Source organism: Mus caroli, unplaced genomic scaffold, assembly GCF_978045245.1.
Source record: "Mus caroli unplaced genomic scaffold, Mus_caroli_1 scaffold_82, whole genome shotgun sequence".
Lineage (NCBI taxonomy): Eukaryota > Metazoa > Chordata > Mammalia > Rodentia > Muridae > Mus > Mus caroli.
The window spans coordinates 110,410-129,566 of record NW_028227337.1 but is presented as its reverse complement, the minus strand read 5'-3'; the positions used below and the strand labels follow the sequence as shown (position 1 = coordinate 129,566).

Sequence of the window (19,157 nt, the reverse complement as noted above, 5' to 3'; positions counted from 1 at the left end):
TTAATTCTGATTCTGTGTAGTCACATGTGGCTTCTTCCATTGTTGTAAATACTTCCTGTTTTACACAGAGGTTTAGATCCCAAATTTTGCATGAACATGGTCAAAGTATTAACTATGGAATGAGATAAGGGCAAGAAGCAACCAGAAATAGTCTGAGCATAATATAAAAAATGTCTAAGGATGAACCAGATTAACTTTTTCTACACAGAGAGGAAAGTATATTTCCTTCTTATAAAACATTAATGATTGATAGACCAGATGAGGAATTAAAATGAGTGGCCAGAAACCAGGAATTTTGGGTTCTCCTTTTTCATTCCATTTCTATTTTTTTGCTACTAGCATGTTTCAGCAAATATTGTCTCGTAGCCTAGACTATACTCATAAACTTATTAGGCAATGGAGAAAATTGTTTGAGACAGACTCTCTCTTATTCAGCAATTTCTACCTGGGGTGAAGTATCCCTGAAGCTCATAGAGATCCTCTTGTCTTCATTCTCCACATCTCTTAGGAAGCAGATATAACAGAAATGCACTACTGTAATAGACTTCCCAAAAAATTATTTAATGTGTTTATGACTAAGTGTATTATGTATGTATCTCATGTGTGAAAGAGGCTTTATATGTCATAAGAGGCATGGTTTCCCTGAATCTGGAATTCCAAGACTTGTAATTCTGTGTAATTATTGTGAACTAACCTGGATCATCTGAACAAGTAATAGAGATTCTTAAATACTGAGCCATCTCTCTAACTCTTAGATGTGAGTTTTGCTGAGCTGTTTAGATGAAAACTCAGGTCATCATAATTCTAAATCCAGTGCTTCTATCCCACAAGTGCTTAAAATTCAACAATGTAACTCATGTGAGAGGACTGAATGTTCCAGCTAGAAGAAGCGAAAACCAGACAGTGTTCCACACATTCTTCCCATTACGTACTTTACTATGTAGGAACTAGTTTTGTCTTTTCACTATGTGGAACCCTCAGATGGAATTTAGATCCTCATATTAGTGGGCAAGGGCTATTATGTGAGGAGGTATTTCATCAGATGTTTTCAGTGTACCCCAGCACTAGCAAGTAACCTACAGGTGATAATGGCTGATTATTGATGTTGTACAATACAATAGTATCCACACATAGATACCAAAATAGTAAATACTTTCCAATTATTGATTCCACAATGACAGTAAGACAGGAAGGAGCTTGACTTGGGAAATCAGGTAAAGCCAGTAGAGAAAAGGAATTCTGTGCAGATGGAGGTACTGGATTGAGGCTGGTCAATGGATTCACTTGCAGTTCACTTCTAGTAGTATACTAAACAGGCAAGGAGTTTTACCTGTTAAAAGGCTTAAATAATGGTAAGGAGATAATGATATCTACTTGATGACACTTGCACAACCATAAATCTACTAATTATGTACCTACGCAGTATGCAGTCCTTGGAACTGAGGAACTATACTAGAGTATCACCATGTGTTTAGCTGTTTTGCACAAGGCTATAAGGAACAATTAATGTTTTCTCATGGAGCTAGTTTGCAGTTATTTGTGGTTTATTTTGCAGGCTATGCATATTTTGCCTGAATGTATGTATGTATGTATGTATGTATGTTGTTAATGTGTTGGTTGTGTGGATTGGTTTATGTAACCACTTTTGGCAACAAAAGTCTTGAATTCCAATGTCATCTCCAATACTGACTAGGGCATTGCTTAGTATTGAAACGTTGTGCCATCTATGCTTTTTCAAGGAATACACTGAGCATTCCAAGAACTCATGGAAAAAGAGTCCTTCCAACTTCTTGAATTTATTTGTGTAATTTGTTCTTCCTTTTACTACAAGATAATATTAAATGAAAGTGACATGAAAGTTTTAATCCTTCAGATAGACAGTGCTATCAATACAAATTTGTTATGAAAATAACAATTTGCCTATATGGAAAGAGACCTGGAAATAATAAATATATTTTCACTGGATATGAAAACTGTGAAGACTATAATATTTTCTGGAATGCTACTGAAATAAAGAGTGGTGTTAATAGTCCTGGAAATGAGATGGACTCCCTTCTCATTATCCAGGAAGAGAGGTAGTCTGAGCCTGAATATAAAGGTAATTTTTGTGGAATTCCTTTGGATGCCAGAAGAGCAAATCAAAGTATCTCCAGTTCCTAAGATGTAAGCCTGGGGCAAGCTTTTATCAAGATGTTCCTATGGTTGAATCAGGGTTTGCATCTGAGGCAGAAAAGCAACTTTGGGGCCATTCGCTATCTGCAAGTGTCATGAGGAAAACTCCACATGTGAGATTCACTGAGGTATTCTATTGATTCCCTAACCATACAAATATTAGGAATATTCCAGAGCCTTCACATGTACTGTAACTATTGTTCTACAGAGAACACATAGATGTAGAAGTCATTTCTCTGTCCCTACTGTGATAAATTTCTACATGAACAAACCAAGGAATCATTAAGAATGAGACTTTTAATGCATATATGAGGTATAAAATAGCTAAAGGTATCAGAAAGTCTCCAGAGTAGGTATAGTACATCCTACAGTAGACATGCCCTGTGGACTGAATAAGTCACTAGAGAAGATAGAAGAGTTGTCAGAGGTGAGAGAGTCTCCAAGGGAAGCAAGAAGACAAAGTGCCAAGAGAAGAACCAAGTGAAAGAGAACCAAGAGAAAAACTAGGAACCCAAAAGCACATGGTGAAAATATCTGGGTTTTATAAGAAAAAGAAACTGGGGAGAGAAAAATGAAACTCATGGGTTAGACAGGATTAAGGTACAAGGATGTAGTGAGAAGGGCTGGGAAGAGCCAGGACTCTCTAAGAGGTACTTGCAAGGCTCTGATAATATGACAGCTAATATGTGTTTTGATATGCTAATAGGCATATAACTTAGCCATTTGTCCTGTGTGTCTATGGAATCAAGTTTTGAGATGTTGAAACTGTGTGAAAGGCTGAGTGATAGGGTAAGGTCCTCTAGGAAAAAGTCCATGTAACATTCTTATACTTTAATAGTTTTGAAGTTCCCTCTGAGTACCTCTCTGCCATAAGTTTTGTGCTCTAAGGACTGACAGAAAAGTTCCTGTCTATATTCCTAATTGCTTTCTTGGAGTAGCTCATATAATTTGCACTTCTTGGTTTGTTTAGTTTTGTACTGTTTTCTGAGATGAAGGTGATTAAAAGTTACTGATCCTTGTGGAGAAGCTGTCATCATGGGTCCAGAGTTGAGGTGAAAACCACCAATGTTCTGGGAAAAAATACCAGGAGATCATGACCCTTTAAATGAGCAAGAGTGTCTCAACATAGTTTCAGCAGAGATTCACATCTCAAGGTGAAAGACATAACCATGGTATCAACAAGCACAGAAGTAAGTGACCAGAGCACAGGAGTAGTAAAAACTAAGATATTAGAAAGAAATCCTTAGAAAAGCCAGGCATGTGCTCTCTATTCATCTTATTTTCCTCCTGAGTGTCTCTCTTAACCTTAATTGTACTTAAAATATGTATTAAGGATGTATTAAAACATCTCTGCTGCAAAGAAAAATGATGGAAGGAGAATGGAAGGAGTAAGGAAGACGACTTTTTAAAAAAGAAAATATAAAGTAAAGAAGAAAGAAAGAAATGAAGGAAGGAGGGAAGGAAGACAGATGTGAGGGAGGAAGGGAAGGAAGGAGAGAGAGACACAGAGAGATACAGAGCTAAGGAGGGAGGAAAACGCAAGATAGACCAGTTAAGGGAAAGGCACTCAGGTACTGTTTAGGAAGTGGGAACTTGAATGCACTTTTGGGTAAAATTGAAGTAATTTCTGGTGAGAGTAGACTATCTCTCCCTCAGCTGAATGATCCCTGTTCTTCTAATAAGTTCCTGCTGTGTCTCTCTTATTATTGCTATCACCTCATTTTCTTCTTTCTTTTCTTCACTTAGCCTCTGTCTCTATCTCTCCTTTGTGTTTTGTCTTTATCTTCTTTATCACCTTATCTCTGTCACTTTTTTTGCATGTGTCTTCCAACTTTTGGTTTTTAAAAGATTTTTTTTGATTTTTCATTTTTCTATAATGATGGCACTGGAGTTCAGACCCAGGAATCTTAAGGCTAAATGAGTCATGATCTACATCCCCATCTTATGCTAAAGAGCTTGAAGTATTTTACTCTTCTAATTCCTTCTACTTACCTATTATTTGTTCCTGAAAATGCTACATTCAATTTTTTTGTTTCAAGAATTGTAATGTAGAAATAGGTTATATAAATATTGATATTAGTAATTAAAATTATATCATCAAATATAGCATTACAGGGTGATTTTCTATGAGGAAAAATAAATTTTGTAGAAGATTGAGAATTAGAATTAAAAGTAAAATGAATAACAAGAAAGTAGTAAATGCATAGTGGGAATAAGTTTATTTTCTTGGTACTTCAGCTATTCTGAAATATGTCAGATATTTTCCTGATTCTGTTTCTAATCATCCCTTAGATTGGTTGATATAGAACACCAGCTTACTTGTTAGAAAGAACATGCCGACTCAAGGTTCTTTTAAACAAAGTGGTAAACAAGGATGTCTACCACTTGAAATTTTACCCACATGTTCAGCTTTCTCTATTGCAATGTCATAGTCACTGTTGAGAATATCAGAAGTTGCCATATATCTGCCTGAGGTCAGGAGTTACTGTTAATAAGTAAAACCCAAAACAACAACAACAAGACTCTGTCGTATCATAATCTTTTCTAATACAGATCTAAATCTTCCTTTTTTACACAAATATGAAAATCTATCATGGTGACCCTAAGTTTTATATCAGAAAGATATAAGCACAAGTCAGTGTCCTGTATAGTTATCACTATAGCTCCACACTACAAAACATAGCGAAAACTTCTCATTTATTAACCATATATAATATTGGATTTCATTATGAAATTTTCAAAAACACTTATTTTTGTTTCTCTTCTTCTAGATTTCATCATTTATCCCTCCAACCTCTTGCACTTCTATCTAACCTTTATAAGCCTATTCACCCTTTGACACATATGCTGTGTTTCCTGCCCTAAATTTGGTTCCTCAACATCTCTTTGCTCTACATTTTTCATCTGTTTTCTACTTTTATAGTCCATAATGACTTTTTCTCCACATACATTCATATGGACATGTCCTGATTTGACAAACAACATGTGATTTTTGTTATTTTTGCATCTATCATCTTGCTTAACTCTTTCTCAATCCATCTCCTTACTGAGTATTTCATGTTTTTATTTTCTGTTATAGTTGAACAAAATTCCTCCATGAATTTCCGTCGTCTACTGATGAACATATAGGATGGACATCATGTTTCGCTACTGTGAAAAAAGCAGCAACTCCTGTGAAAAAAAGCTGTGCAAACTTCTCTGTGGTAGGACAGAGAGTTCTTTGAGTATATATCCAGAAACTATATAGTTGTGTTATATGGTAATTCTAATTTTAATTTCTTGACGTATCTTTGTATTCATTTCTATGATGAATGCTTCACTTTACCCTCTCACCAGTTTAGAATGACGATTGCTTTTCTCAACATTACATTAACCACTTGTTATTGTCTATTCTCTTCATGATAATCATTCTAAGGTGTCCAAAGTAATCTCAAAGTATATGTAATTTTCATTTCACAGGAATGCTAAATAAGACGACCACTTGTAAAAAGCATTTACTACTTTCTTCTTTAAAGAAATTTCTGTCAATTTCATTACCCAGTTTGTTGACTGGAGAGTTTGTAAAGATATAGCTTAATCTACATTTTTGTTAAAGATGGTAGGTATTAAGTTCCTGATTGAAGTAAAAAAGTCAATATTTTTCTACCATTCTGTAGGTTTTACCTCAGTAGGCTTTTACTTTCCTTTAATGTGAACAATGCTATTCTAATTTCTTTGTTCTTTGTCCATATTATTGAGTCTTGTTACCTTTATCTACCTCTAGTGTACTAACATTTTCCTCTGAAAGTTGTAGCACTTTGGCATAATAATAAATTAACAATTTTTGTGAAAAGTGAGAGGATATAATCAAATCCAATTTTTATGCATTCTGATACTTATTTTATACAAAATAATTCAGGGTCAGAAATTCTGACTACCAAATACTAAAGAAAGAAATGATGGGGGCTTTTCAAATTCTATCTGACCACTGCTGAGACTCAATTGGGCAATGGAAGGAAAACTCAGACCATTCATTTATTCTTCTTACTCAAAAGTAGTCATTTCCTGTATGGCTTGGTTTGTTTCAGGATCACAGATTCTTTTAACATGTCAATTGGAATTTGGTCATGATATATCGGTTTAATAAAGAAAAACAATACTAACATAGTTGATAAAACAATACTTTCCTATAAAATCTGCACATGGATTCTTACTTCACTCAGCAGCTTTAACTCTTCACTCTTATACTCAGCAGCTTTAACTCCTGCCTTTATTTATGATGCTTTGTTTTGGTTAACACCTGTTTACACAGAATGTGATAATTTCTCAGCACAGCTTTGATTTGCATCTTTTCATTGTATTCCTTTAATTATAGGTGATATTGGGCCTCATTTTGCACACCTCCTTGACATCTGAACAGTTTTGTATAACTTGTTTTATAGTTTATGTTGTTTTTCAAATGTAGATTCAAATATTATTGCAGGATAGAGGGGTAAGCCAGTTATTAAGAGTGCATATTGGTATTACTTTCTATGTGAGTTAACTTTGTAGCTTCTATTTGTGGCTTACAATCTTCTGGCCCCTGCTGGCACATTCACTTGCATGTAGCCACTCTCATAATTAAAAACATATAATGAAAAACTGTATAAATTTAAAATTAAATATGCTATATATATATATATATATTAAACTCCAGGTTTCATTTCCCTCTCGTTCCACCATCCTACTCCTCCACATCCCATACCTCCTTCCCATCCCCCTTTCTCAACAAGGATGCCCCCAGGCCCGAACTCTCTGCTCCAGACCTCTAAACTCCATGGGGCCTCCAGTCTCTTGAGGCTTAGGTGCATCCACTCTGACTAAACTCAGACCCAGCAGTCCTCTGCTGTACATGTATTGAGGGCCTTATATCAGCTGGTGTTTGCTGCCTGGTTGGTGTTCCAGTATCCGAGAGATCTCAGGGTCCAGGTTAATTGAGACTGCTGGTCCTCCTACAGGGTTGCCCTCCTCCTCAGCTTCTTCCAGCTTTCTCCTAATTCAACCACAGGGGTCAGCATCTTCTCTCCATTGGTTGGGTGCAAATATCTGCATCTGACTCTTTTAACTGCTTATTTGGTCTTTCAGAGGTCCTTTTTGTGATAGGTCCTTTTTTAGGAGCACTCTATAGCCTCAGTAATAGTGTCAGGTCTTGGAGCCTCCTCTTGAGCCAGATCCCACTTTGAGCCTGTTGCAGTTCTTTCAGACAGAAACAATTATGGGTCAGAGTTTTGACTGTAGAATGGCAACCCCATCCCTCACTTGATGCCCTGTCTTTCTGCTGGAGCTGGGCTCTACAAGTTCCCTCTCCCCAATGTAGGGTATTTCATCTAAGGTCCCTCTCTTTGAGTCCTAAAATTTTCAAATATTAACTGCTGTTTTTCTGAATAAGTTTGGTATTTCTTGTGCATTTCAGAATTAATAAATTTTAAAAATTCTGTTTTTGAAAATTGACATCAAGTTGTATTGGTTAGGTAAAGAAATGAATGTATTTAGCATTTTTGGAATGAGATTATAGAGTTTTTTGTTATATAACTCTGGCAGCCTTAGATATAAATCTGTAGACCAGGTGAGCCTCAAATTCATTTGTCTGTGTGATACTATCTCTTGATGGCTATGTTGAAGGTCATGCATTACCTTATCCAGCAAAAACATTAATCTTAAGGGAAGATATTCAAACTTTCCATACAAAAAATAGAGAATACTTAGTTTAACAATTAATAATCCTTTGAATGTTCTTCAGTGGGAGAGCTATACAAATGGAATAAAGTGATAACTACGTTCCTTTAGATAACATCATGAAATAGTACACACTGATAATATATTTCTAGGGACTCATAACCATATTAAATTTATTTACTTTTTTAATAGGAAAGAAAATGGCTTTTGAAAACTTTGCAATGGGAATTTTTCTCTTCTCCCAGATTACAGTGGGAATGCTTGGAAATTCTTCAATACTATTTTATTATAGCATTTTGATATCAACTAGAAAGCCCTTAATGCCCAAAGACCTGATTATAGAGCATTTGACTTTTGCCAACTGCTTGTCTATCATCTCAAGAGGTATTCCACAGACACTGTCAAATTATGGATTTAAAGATTTCCTGGATGATATTGGATGTAAGTTAATAAACTTTATTTACCGAATAACAAGGGGAATGTCCCTGTATGCTATGTGCCTACTGAGTTGCTTCCAAGCAATCACAATCAGCCCCAGAAACTCCATGTGGATGATACTTAAACACAGAGCCACCAAGTACATTGGTCCCTCCTGTTCAATAAGCTGGCTTGTGCATCTCTTTCTAAACATCATGACTCCAGTAAGAGTGTCTGGTCCCAGATACAACAAAAATGTTACTAACTGGATGGCTTATGAATACTGCTCATGGTTTACTCCTGGAAATATAGGAACTGCACTGTATATGTTCTTACTGTCCTTCTCTGATGTCTTGTGTCTGGGGCTCATGGCCTGCTCAAGTGTCTCCATGGTGAGTATCCTTTATAGACATAAGAAACAAGTTAAACATATCCGTAGTTCTCAGCAAGTTTTAAATGCCTCACCTGAAAACAGAGCCACCCAAACTATCCTCATCCTGGTGTGCACTTTTGTCATCTCTTACTCATTCTCCTCCATTGTGACTGTCTTTATATCTTACTCCAAACATCAAATGTTATTGGGAATAAGTTTATTTACGTTTCTAGAAATATGCTTTCCAATATTTTGCCCCTTTGTTCTCATCACCAATATCAAGCCTGGTTTTAACCTCTTTTTATCCTGCTTTTGGAAGAGATAGCCTCCGCCAAGTACAACATAAGCCCCGGAGCCCATAAATCTTCTCTTATACCTTGGCATATTCTTTTTTAAGTCCCATACAACTTTAATTGATAATTTTTTGGCTATTTTATTTATTTACAATTCAAATGTTGTTCCCTCTCCTGATCTCTCCTCCCCAACGCCCCAGCCTATTCTCCTTTTCTTTTTGCCTCTAAGAAGGTATTCCCCCACTCACACATCCACTCCTGACTCACCACTGAAACATGCCCCTATGCTGAGACATCAAGCCTCCACAGAACTTAAGACCTCCCCTCTCATTGATGCCAGATAAGGCAATCCTCTGCTACATATATATCTGGAGCCATGAAGCCATCATTGTATACTCTTTGGTTTGTGATTTAGTCCCTGAGAGCTCTTGGGAATCAGTTTAGTTGATATTGTTGTTCTTCCCATGGAGTTAATATCATGTTCAGCTCCTTCAGGTCTTCCCCTAACTCTTCCATTGGGGTCTCTGGTCTCATTCTGATGGTTGGCTGTGAGTGTCTGCATCTGTCTTAGTCAGATCCTGGGGAATCCTCTCAGGGGGCAGCCATACGCTTTTATCGGTTGTACAATGCTAAAACTGCAGTTTGAAAATATCAAGCTTCCTATAACTGATCCCTTCATAATGTGGAGTCATCAGTAGTCGTTTATCAGGTATCATGTGGGGCAATGGGCTACACACAGGCAGCCTGGTTTCCAGTCGAGGCTAGATCTTGAACCCCGGGACCTGGTAATGATAATTCAATTGCATGGGATAGAAGGAGTTCTCTCATGTCTCCTGGAATCTGGTTCCTGTCCGAGTTACCGCCCCCATAACCCCCACAGGAGAGGCATGGCTATCAGCCACTTAGGAATAGCACCAAGCCTTCCCACATGCAAATAAGGTTTCCCCCAAACTCTCGGTCCAAGCCAATGAGAAGTGCCTGCTCTCAAACCCTGAATCACCCCCAGAACTGTATATAAAGCCATGCAGGGAATTACAGGTATGTGAGAACTGTTCCTTTGTCTGAGCCTTTTGTTCCAAGAGCTGTATGTAACACTTGTGAAGATATCTTCTCTCCTGAATAGCAACCAGAGGTCCTGCCACACTCCTCACTGGATTGTCAGTTTTTCCCCAGCTCAGCCTGACCGGATTCACTTCAGAGAGGCTCGGAGTTACTGAGCTACCTGGAAGACATGGCCGAGACTTCATGTACCTGCCTGCACTAACTTCCCTTCACTGGAACCTTCCCATCCGGCCTAGACAGAGGTCTCTGTGGAAAACCTCTGGTACCCAGACCCAAAGTATGACAACATTTTTTACATAATTTACTAACCAATAATGAGCAACATTTCAAATATATAAGAATATCATATTGTACAAATAGTTATATGATATTAGGCAAAGTATAGTGAACATGAGTAAATCCCAGCAATTGGGAGGCAGAGACAGGTAGATTTCTGAGTTCAAGGCCAGCCTGGTCTACAAAGTGAGTTCCAGGACAGCCAAGGCTATACAGAGAAACCCTGTCTCAAAAAAACAAAAAGAGAGAGAGGGAGGGGCAGAGGGAGAGAGAGAGAGAGAGAGAGAGAGAGAGAGAGAGAGAGAGAGAGAGAGAGAGAGAGAGAGAATACATTTGGAAGACTAGGAATCATCTTATGGCCCAGGAAAATCTCTCTCTCTCTCTCTCTCTCTCTCTCTCTCTCTCTCTCTCTCTCTCTCTCTCTCTCTCTCTCTCTGTAATATTTTCTTTTAATTTTATATGAATGGGCATTTTTCTTGTATGAATGTCTGTATATCTCAAATACAAAATACCTGTGGAACTTAGAAGATATTTTGTACCCATTAAGACTAGAGTTACTGACAGTTTTGAGCATGCAAATCTTGAGTTATGGGAATGAACTGCTGGAATTCTGGAAAAATCGTCACTTTTATTAAGTTCCCAGCCATCCTTCAAGAACTAAAACTTTTGTCCAAGAATTTCATAAATCCATTGTTTTTAATTGCTGAGTAGTACTCCATTGTGTAAATGTACCACATTTTCTGTATCCATTCTTCTGTTGAGGAACATCTGGGTTCTTCCCAGCTTCTGGCTATTATAAATAAGGCTGCTATGAACATAGTGGAGCAGGTGTTCTTATTACAAGTTGGAACTTCTTCTGGGTATAAGCCCAGGAGAGGTATTGCTGGATCTTCCAGTAGTATTATGGCCAATTTTCTGAGGAACCTCCAGACTGACTTCCAGAGTGGTTGTACAAGCTTGCAATCCCACCAACAATGGAGGAGTGTTTCTCTTTCTCCACATTCTCACCAGCATCTGCTGTCACTTGAATTTTTTATCTTAGCCATTCTGACTGGAGTGAGGTCGAATCTCAGGGTTGTTTTGATTTGCATTTCCCTGATGATTAAGGATGTTGAACATTTTTTTCAGGTGCTTCTCAGTCATTCGGTATTCCTCTGTTGAGAATTATTTGTTTAACTCTGAACCCCATTTTTTAATGGGGTTATTTGAATTTTTGGAGTCTAGCTTCTTGAGCTATTTGTTAATATTGGATATTAGTCCCCTATCAGATTTAGGATTGGTAAAAATCCTTTCCCAATCTGTGGGTGGCCTTTTTGTCTTATTGACAGTGTCTTTTGCCTTATAGAAGCTTTGCAATTTTATGAGGTCCCATTTGTCAATTCTTGATCTTACAATGCAAGCCATTGCTGTTCTGTGCCCATCCTTAGTGAGGTAACCCAATCACAAAAGAAGTCATTAGATATGCACTCACTGATAAGTGGATGTTAGCCCAGAAACATAGAACACCCAAGATACAATTTGCAAAACACAAGAAAATCAAGAAGAGGGAAGACCAATGGGTGGATACTTTATTCCTCCTTAGAATAGGGAACAAAATACCCATGAAAGGAGTTACAAAGACAAAGTTTGCTACCGGAGGATCCAGCAATACCTCTCCTGGGCATATATCCAGAAGATGTCCCAACCGGTAAAAAGGACACATGTTCCACTATGTTCATAGCAGCCCTATTTATAATAGCCAGAAGCTGGAAAGAACCCAGATGTCCCTCAACAGAGGAATGGATACAGAAATTATGGTACATTTACACAATGGAGTACTACTCAGCTATTAAAAAGAATGAATTTATGAAATTCCTAGCCAAATGGATGGACCTGGAGGGCATCATCTTGAGTGAAGTAACACAATCACAAAAGAACTCACACAATATGTATTCACTGATAAGTGGATATTAGCCCAAAACTTAGGATACCCAAGATTTAAGATACAATTTGCTAAACGCATGAAACTCAAGAAGAATGAAGACCAAAGTGTGGACACTGTGCACCTTCTCAGAATTGGGAACAAAACACCCAGGGAAGGAGTTACAGAGACAAAGTTCGTAGGGGTGATGAAAGGATGGACCATTTAGAGACTGCCGTATCCAGGGATCCATCCCATAATCAACTTCTAAACGCTGACACCATTGCATACACTAGCAAGATTTTGCTGAAAGGACCCAAATATAGCTGTCTCTTGTGAGACGATGCTGGGGCCTAGCAAACACAGGAGTGGATGTTCACAGTCAGCTATTGAATGTATCACAGGGCTCCCAATGGAGAAGCTAGAGTAAGTACCCAAGGAGCTAAAGGGATCTGCAACCCTATTGTTGGAACAACATGATGTACTAACTAGAACCCCGGAGCTCTTGTCTCTAGCTGCATATGTATCGAAAGATGGCCTAGTCAGCCATCAATGGAAAGAGAGGCCCATTGGACTTGCAAACTTTATATGCCCCAATATAGGGGAATGCCAGGGCCAAAAGAATGGGAATGGGTGGATAGGGAAGTGGGGGGGCGCTATGGGGGACTTTTGGGATAGCATTGGAAACGTAATTGAGGAAAATATGTAATAAAAATATTAAAAAAAAAAAAAAAGAACCAGGGGAATGCCAGGACCAAGAAGTGGGAGTGGGTGGGTAGGGGAGTGGGAGGGGGGTCTGGGGGACTTTGGGGATAGCATTTGAAATGTAAATGAAGAAAATACCTAATTAAAAAAAATAAATTGGGAAAAAAAAAAAAAAAAGAAAAACACATCGAATGCTTTCAGATCATTAGTTCTAATCCAGGAGTCATTCTCCACTGAATGGCTGTCTCATTGGTAATGGGAAACTTCACCCAAAAGAATCTGATATGTACTGAACAAATTTTGATGTGTCATTTTGTATATCTTCAAGTAATACACCTATTCATAAATTTTATTAAAACATGAAAAAAAAAAAAAAGACAAAGTTTGGAGCTAAGATGAAAGGATGGACTATCCAGAGACTACCCCACCCTGGGATCCATCCCACAATCAGCCACCAAACCCAGACACTATTGCACAATGTCAGAAAGATTTTTCTGAAGGGACCCTATTATAGCTGTCTCATATGAGGCTATGCCAGTGCCTGACTGTTGGGGCTGTCCTGCGGCTCTCATGTCCAGGTTCGAGCCTGGGAGGCATCCTGGAGCTGAAAGAGAAGAGGGAATCTAGGCGAGTAGAGAAATAATGGAACAAAAACAACCTAGTCTGCTCAGAGTTCAAATGTTTAATAATAAAATCTGCACGTATAAAGAGGGAAGCCCATCCCCAGTCAAACCAAGTTTCTTGATGTAGAGATGGGAAGTTGTCAAAACAGTCTTTTAGCAGAAACTCGCCAAATTCACAGTTTGCTGCTAACTCCGGAAAATCTTGGAGAACCTTTTCGGCCTCAGGGCAGGTGCCAGGCAGTGTAACATCAAAGGAGAGTGATGAGAAGCAGCACAGCAGGTGTCCCTGCCTCAGTGGCATATGGTCTGAACCAGCCTATCTATGCTAAAGGAGGATACATTTTCCCCCTTTAAATAATATTTAAAAAAAAACTGGACTGAGGCATAAAATTAACTTATGCTACATAGTCCTGCCCAGGAGTTATGGTGGCTGGTGGACCCACCTGTCTTAGGAAATCCTAAATCTTCCTGAATCTTCCTTATCCATCATAGGAGCATATGTGCAGCTTTTTTGTGTTTATTTTACACAAAACATGGCTCTGTGGTGTATTATTAACAGCCACGGCCTCTTGGCATGTACTCCTGTCTTAGATTGGTATGATTCCGAGTTTTGGGTGCCTGTCATTGACTCTCAGGCCCTCATTAGCACACCTTACTCCCAATTCAGACCAAAGCCACAATATGTACTTAAAATGCCTCTTGATGAAGATTAATAACTGCCACCTAAGCTGTTGGAGGCAAGGCTTCACTCCCGCTGCAGTCAGGCTGAATGGTGGCTGACCTGCTTGAGAAACAAAGGTGGGGCAGTGAAAAGCAACAGTATAAAAACTTCTTTGTGGAAACCCAGGTACTTTATTCAGTTGCAAATTAGCAAAGATCAAGCTCAGGTTCTGGCCTCCTGGTGTGGGTTTGAGAATTAGCAGAAAAACCAGAGATTCTCTGGAAGTGGAGGCTGTGCTCCAAATTAACTTTGCTAGGTAATTAATATTTTTAGCTATCTTCAATAGGAATCTCTAATATTGGAATTATTACTAGACCAGTCCAAGATTGACTTAGAATAACTGGTTACATTGAAAGAAAGAGAAGAATCATTATAACTCTATTATATGACTAATCTTTCCAAGTCAGATTACACAGTCTCTGATGTTCTTTTTTACCATAAAGTTAAAAAGCTTGAAGCAAGGCAGTTTCACTTGTTCAAACTGGAAAAAATGGCAAGCAATGATGGGTTGAAAACATGTACCCAATTCAGCTTCCTTGTCACTACAGTCAGGGCACTGAGTGAACTCACCTGTCAACTTGTCACACGAATTAGCCATCATGCTTCTGCAGTGTTCTGTAAAGAGAACCTATGCTTTTCCCTTTCCTAATAAGGTAGCTATTCAGGATCAAGCCATATGCCAATAAGTAGATCCTTTTAAAATACTGTAAGGCATTTATTAAGTTCTTTCACATATAAATTTCAAAATTCTAAAATAAATTATGATTTAAATAATGTGCATGGGAATACATTAAATAATATGCACGGGGATATAATTTCCCCCTTCTTTGTCTTTTAAAAAGCTAAAGTTTTAAAGTTCCACAATACCTTGTCCTTGAGAATTAATAATTTGTTGACAAAACGTCTCAAATATTTGACTGTTATAGTCAGTATTAATGTAACATGGGCAGTGACTAATTGCACTTTCAATTGTTTCTCTTAAAGAGCGGTTGTAACTAGAAAGCTTGAAAAGTTATTAATAGTCACATGTGTATAATTTATTTATTTATTAAATCAGAAATTAGAGCACTTACTTGCAGCAATTTATTAAGTATAAGTCCTCAAGAATTAACACTACTATGTGGAAACAGGTAGTAACTGAGGACACTAAGAGCAAAGAACTTTTTACAATTTGACATGCACATTTTCCAAGAATACTAAAATATTATCTTAAACCATAGCTGTTTTGAATATATAAAGAGTAAGATTATATATCCAGTCCATCTTATATGTAGGACCTATAGACTGCCTGAGATATAATTCCAGCATGGCATTGCTTTAAGATGTCCAGGAAATTCAGAACAATTTATTAAATGTCCAAAAACAGCCTTCTTAAAAGGACAGCATTTTATCTAATGAGTTGTATATGCATAAGCAATTGCAAATTTGTGAATAAATAGCATCCGAGGGACGAACAATCTTAAGCAATTGTGAGCTCTGAGATATAATATTGACTATTAATATACAAATTAAGGTTTGATTGTTCAGCATTTTAAAACACCATCCACAATACACAATATAAAAACTCAAAAGAATGAACGTGTGATTTAATTCACATCTACTTATTTTCCCATAGAAGGGTTGTTTTTAAACACAATAATTGGGATGCATGCATTCTTGAATTTATAGAAGATACAAAAGCATGCATAAAAACAATTTTTTAACTTATCTTTGGGATAATGATTGTCAATTTTATTCAAAATGATGGTATGCAATAGATCAAATATTAATATTCTGTAATTACCAAATTAATTGCTGTTTAGAACAAGGAATAGACACTTTTTAAGATTCCTAAGACACAATTTTTGTTACAGGTTTTCCAAAATACACGAATATATCTTACAATTCTTTATTAGCACCACAGTAGTTTCAAAAGGATGCTGAAACTCTGCTTTGAAGTGAGTGCCACCTCAGCCTAGCCCCACCACCTCGGCCTTCCTCTCAGGCAGAAGAGGCTGAAGGCAGCCCAGTCTGTTGTGGGCCAAAAAGTCCAAACGAGGACTGCAGAGCACCCCAAGTCTTAGTGGGAAAAATACGACTACCCCAGCAGGGACAGGAGGAGTCTCATGGGGGCAATGGCGATGGTGGACTTCCCCTGAGTTTGCTACAAAGCCACCCACTTTCTGGTGGCCTCCCATGCTACCACGCGCACAGAAAGCTGTGTGCCCCAAGGCCCTGCAGCAGCCAGCAGCAGGCTAGTAAGGAGGATAAGAATAATGTTTTCTCTTGCCAAAGAATACAGAAAATAAAGGGGGTAGGAAGTCACAGCAGGCAAAGAATCTTGAAGTTACCTGACAGGAAACAAAGGAATGACTTCTAAAGGATTTACAGGGACCAGATAAATGTTTACAGTAAAGATAAAGTGGTTCTGCTTTAGGGTCAGCTTAATGACAGCTAAAGTTTTCACACCCTAGTCACAATGCAGCCTGCTAAAGAATTGCTGTGGGCACATTTAATATTTAATTATCATTGATTATAATTGATAACAATTATAAAAGCTTTCTTTATTTTCTGCAAAGCCTCTGTAGCAAACTACAACCCTAAGTATTAAAAAGATATTGCCTCTGAATCTTTTCTGGAGCAACAGCTACTACCCAGAACTAAAAAGCTCCTTGTGTGAGAGCAAGTATTTAAAGTAAACTTCTCTTGAGAGGCAAGGAGAGGCAAATTTCAAGAACTTCCTTAGGCACACCGTTTGCAAAACAAAAGAAAGTCACACAAACCTCGCTGAGGCTGCCCTGAACTTTGTATGGCTGTATAGCCATAGAGAGCTGTGTTAGTGCTCTCATAAGATGATTACTCTTGTAATTATCTTAATTAACAATATATGGGTGAGTATAAAATCTTAAATTTGCGATCAAACTGCCAGCTGCAGTTAAAGGAACACTGGCAATTTTTAACCATGATTTTTAAGTTTCTTACGCAATGTTAGAATAGTATCTACAGCCTTGGGAAAGCAATACCCAATTTCAAAGAAATATATCACTTTAGAATAAACATTAAATCTTCATTACCACATTGCAAGATTTGACTGCCAACTTATACCTCTGAATGTATGACAGTGCAAGCTTTAATGCTTCATTAAAGAGACATTGCTTTAAATCTATCTAATTCTACTTTCTAGGATAAGAATCACAATAAATATTATCTCAACTAGAAGTATCTTAGGAGGCCCAGTTTTTTGGCCTGCTTATGCCACATGTTTGAAAAGACTCCTGAATTGCCAATTTAAGGCTAACCTTCTGTTACCAATGTAACAATTATTTAATGTTAACCAATAGCTTATGAGCTGATACCAAATAAGGGCTTCACTTAGACCAATCAGAGAATTTTATTTTTTCTAGCTATAATTATAAAATAAAAAAGCACTTTGTCATTAGCTAAATACAATAATCACGAATGCAGAGAATTTTCTTAGGAAAAAACCATCTATCAGCTTTTTTGCCCCAAAACCATAAGGCTGAAGACTCCCTTTCTTTTTTTTTTTTTTTTTTTTTTTTCATTTTAGCTTTTTATTAAAATGCTTAGGATACAGCCTGACCTTTCGTAAATGACAGTTTTACTTTTGCTGAAACAGGACACATGTGCACTCTGATAAACAGAATGAAGAGTCTCGGTTCATTGGAGCCCCTGGCCAAGGCCCTGGTAGAGTTGCACTTGCTGCAGCAGCCTCTTTTGGCCACCTTACTTAAGACAGTGTTCTATGCAGCATGAACCAGACTGGTGCCATTGTTCAGCCATCTCTTTCTCCGGTGGCCAGAATAAACCACTTTCACAAAGAGCCACCCCGGGGCAGAGTCCAGTCTTCTAGGTTGCTACCGAGCAATTAGGGACAAACAAGAAAGACAGATGAGGAACCCAATGCTGAGGCCCTCACACCTGTCATATGCCTGGACAGACATGTAGACAGTCTTAGCCAAAGGCAATGAAGGGCACAACAGTCACCTACCCAGCTCACTCAGGGCTTTAACAGCAGGCCCTTCCACACTGACAGTTCTCATCCCAGCTGTACATGGGTGAACGCAATGCATGCAGTTTGCAGACAGACACCTCACCAAGCCTCTGCATTGGAAACCCGGCAGTGTAACAAAACACTGTCCCATAGGCTCAGTGCTCAAAACTAAAATGTGTTAAGTCACTCTCCAGGAGTGTGCTCCTAGCTTCCCTACCCTCTTGCTGGACACAAGCCTGTCAGAATACAGCAGCAGCAACAGCAGAATCTCCATTTAAGAACCTACTCTCACCTTGCATTAAAGGAAATCAGAATCAAGATACCCTCCCATCTGCAGACCATCTCCTCTCATGCACTCAAGGGTAAAATATAAAGTTAACATCACACACGGCAGCAAGAAAACCAACCAAATGCTATCTATATATAAAAAGCCTGTTCATGATCCTCACAGGGCCGCTGCTGCTTCCATTTTAGCACTCGCTGCTGCCAGAAGACCACCTGGGTTTTCTTTTATTTCTTAAGGAGAAAACACAGAGCCCCTGAGGGTTTTTCCTGGGTTCTCTTGTTGCTGCCAGATGAGAATCTCACAGAATTCAGGGCCTTAAGCTGATGATTTTGAGCTGCACCCTCCTGTTCAGAACCGTCCCTCTAGAATATGTTCAAAAGCATCAGAGTCACACCCACAGCATGGGCTCTACATGACAGATGTCCTTAACTCTTTCATGAGGCAAAAGTCACTTTTTATATCTACAATGAAAAAAAGGAAGGTGCTACACAGAGAGATGAAATTTCACAACAGTATAAAAGCAAAGCCTGCTGAAACTGGTAGCTGCAAATAAAGTTGACAACGTGACCATGACACTTCACCCACTCCAGATGAGGACTCCCCTTACCACGGTGGAGACCACCCTGGGGAAGGCCGAGGCTCTG

The 19,157-nt window shown here is 38.3% G+C and overlaps 1 protein-coding gene across 1 annotated transcript; it reads left to right on the top strand.

The window, feature by feature from the left end:
* The first annotated feature begins 3,228 nt into the window (after nt 1–3,228).
* LOC146999661 (vomeronasal type-1 receptor 4-like) lies at nt 3,229–10,610 on the top strand. Its single transcript, XM_085834472.1, has 3 exons — nt 3,229–3,362; nt 5,252–5,375; nt 8,059–10,610. The coding sequence occupies exons 2-3, from the start codon at nt 5,303–5,305 to the stop codon at nt 8,979–8,981; spliced, it is 996 nt and encodes a 331-aa protein (XP_085690598.1). The 5' UTR covers nt 3,229–3,362; nt 5,252–5,302; the 3' UTR covers nt 8,982–10,610.
* Nucleotides 10,611–19,157: the final 8,547 nt, after the last annotated feature.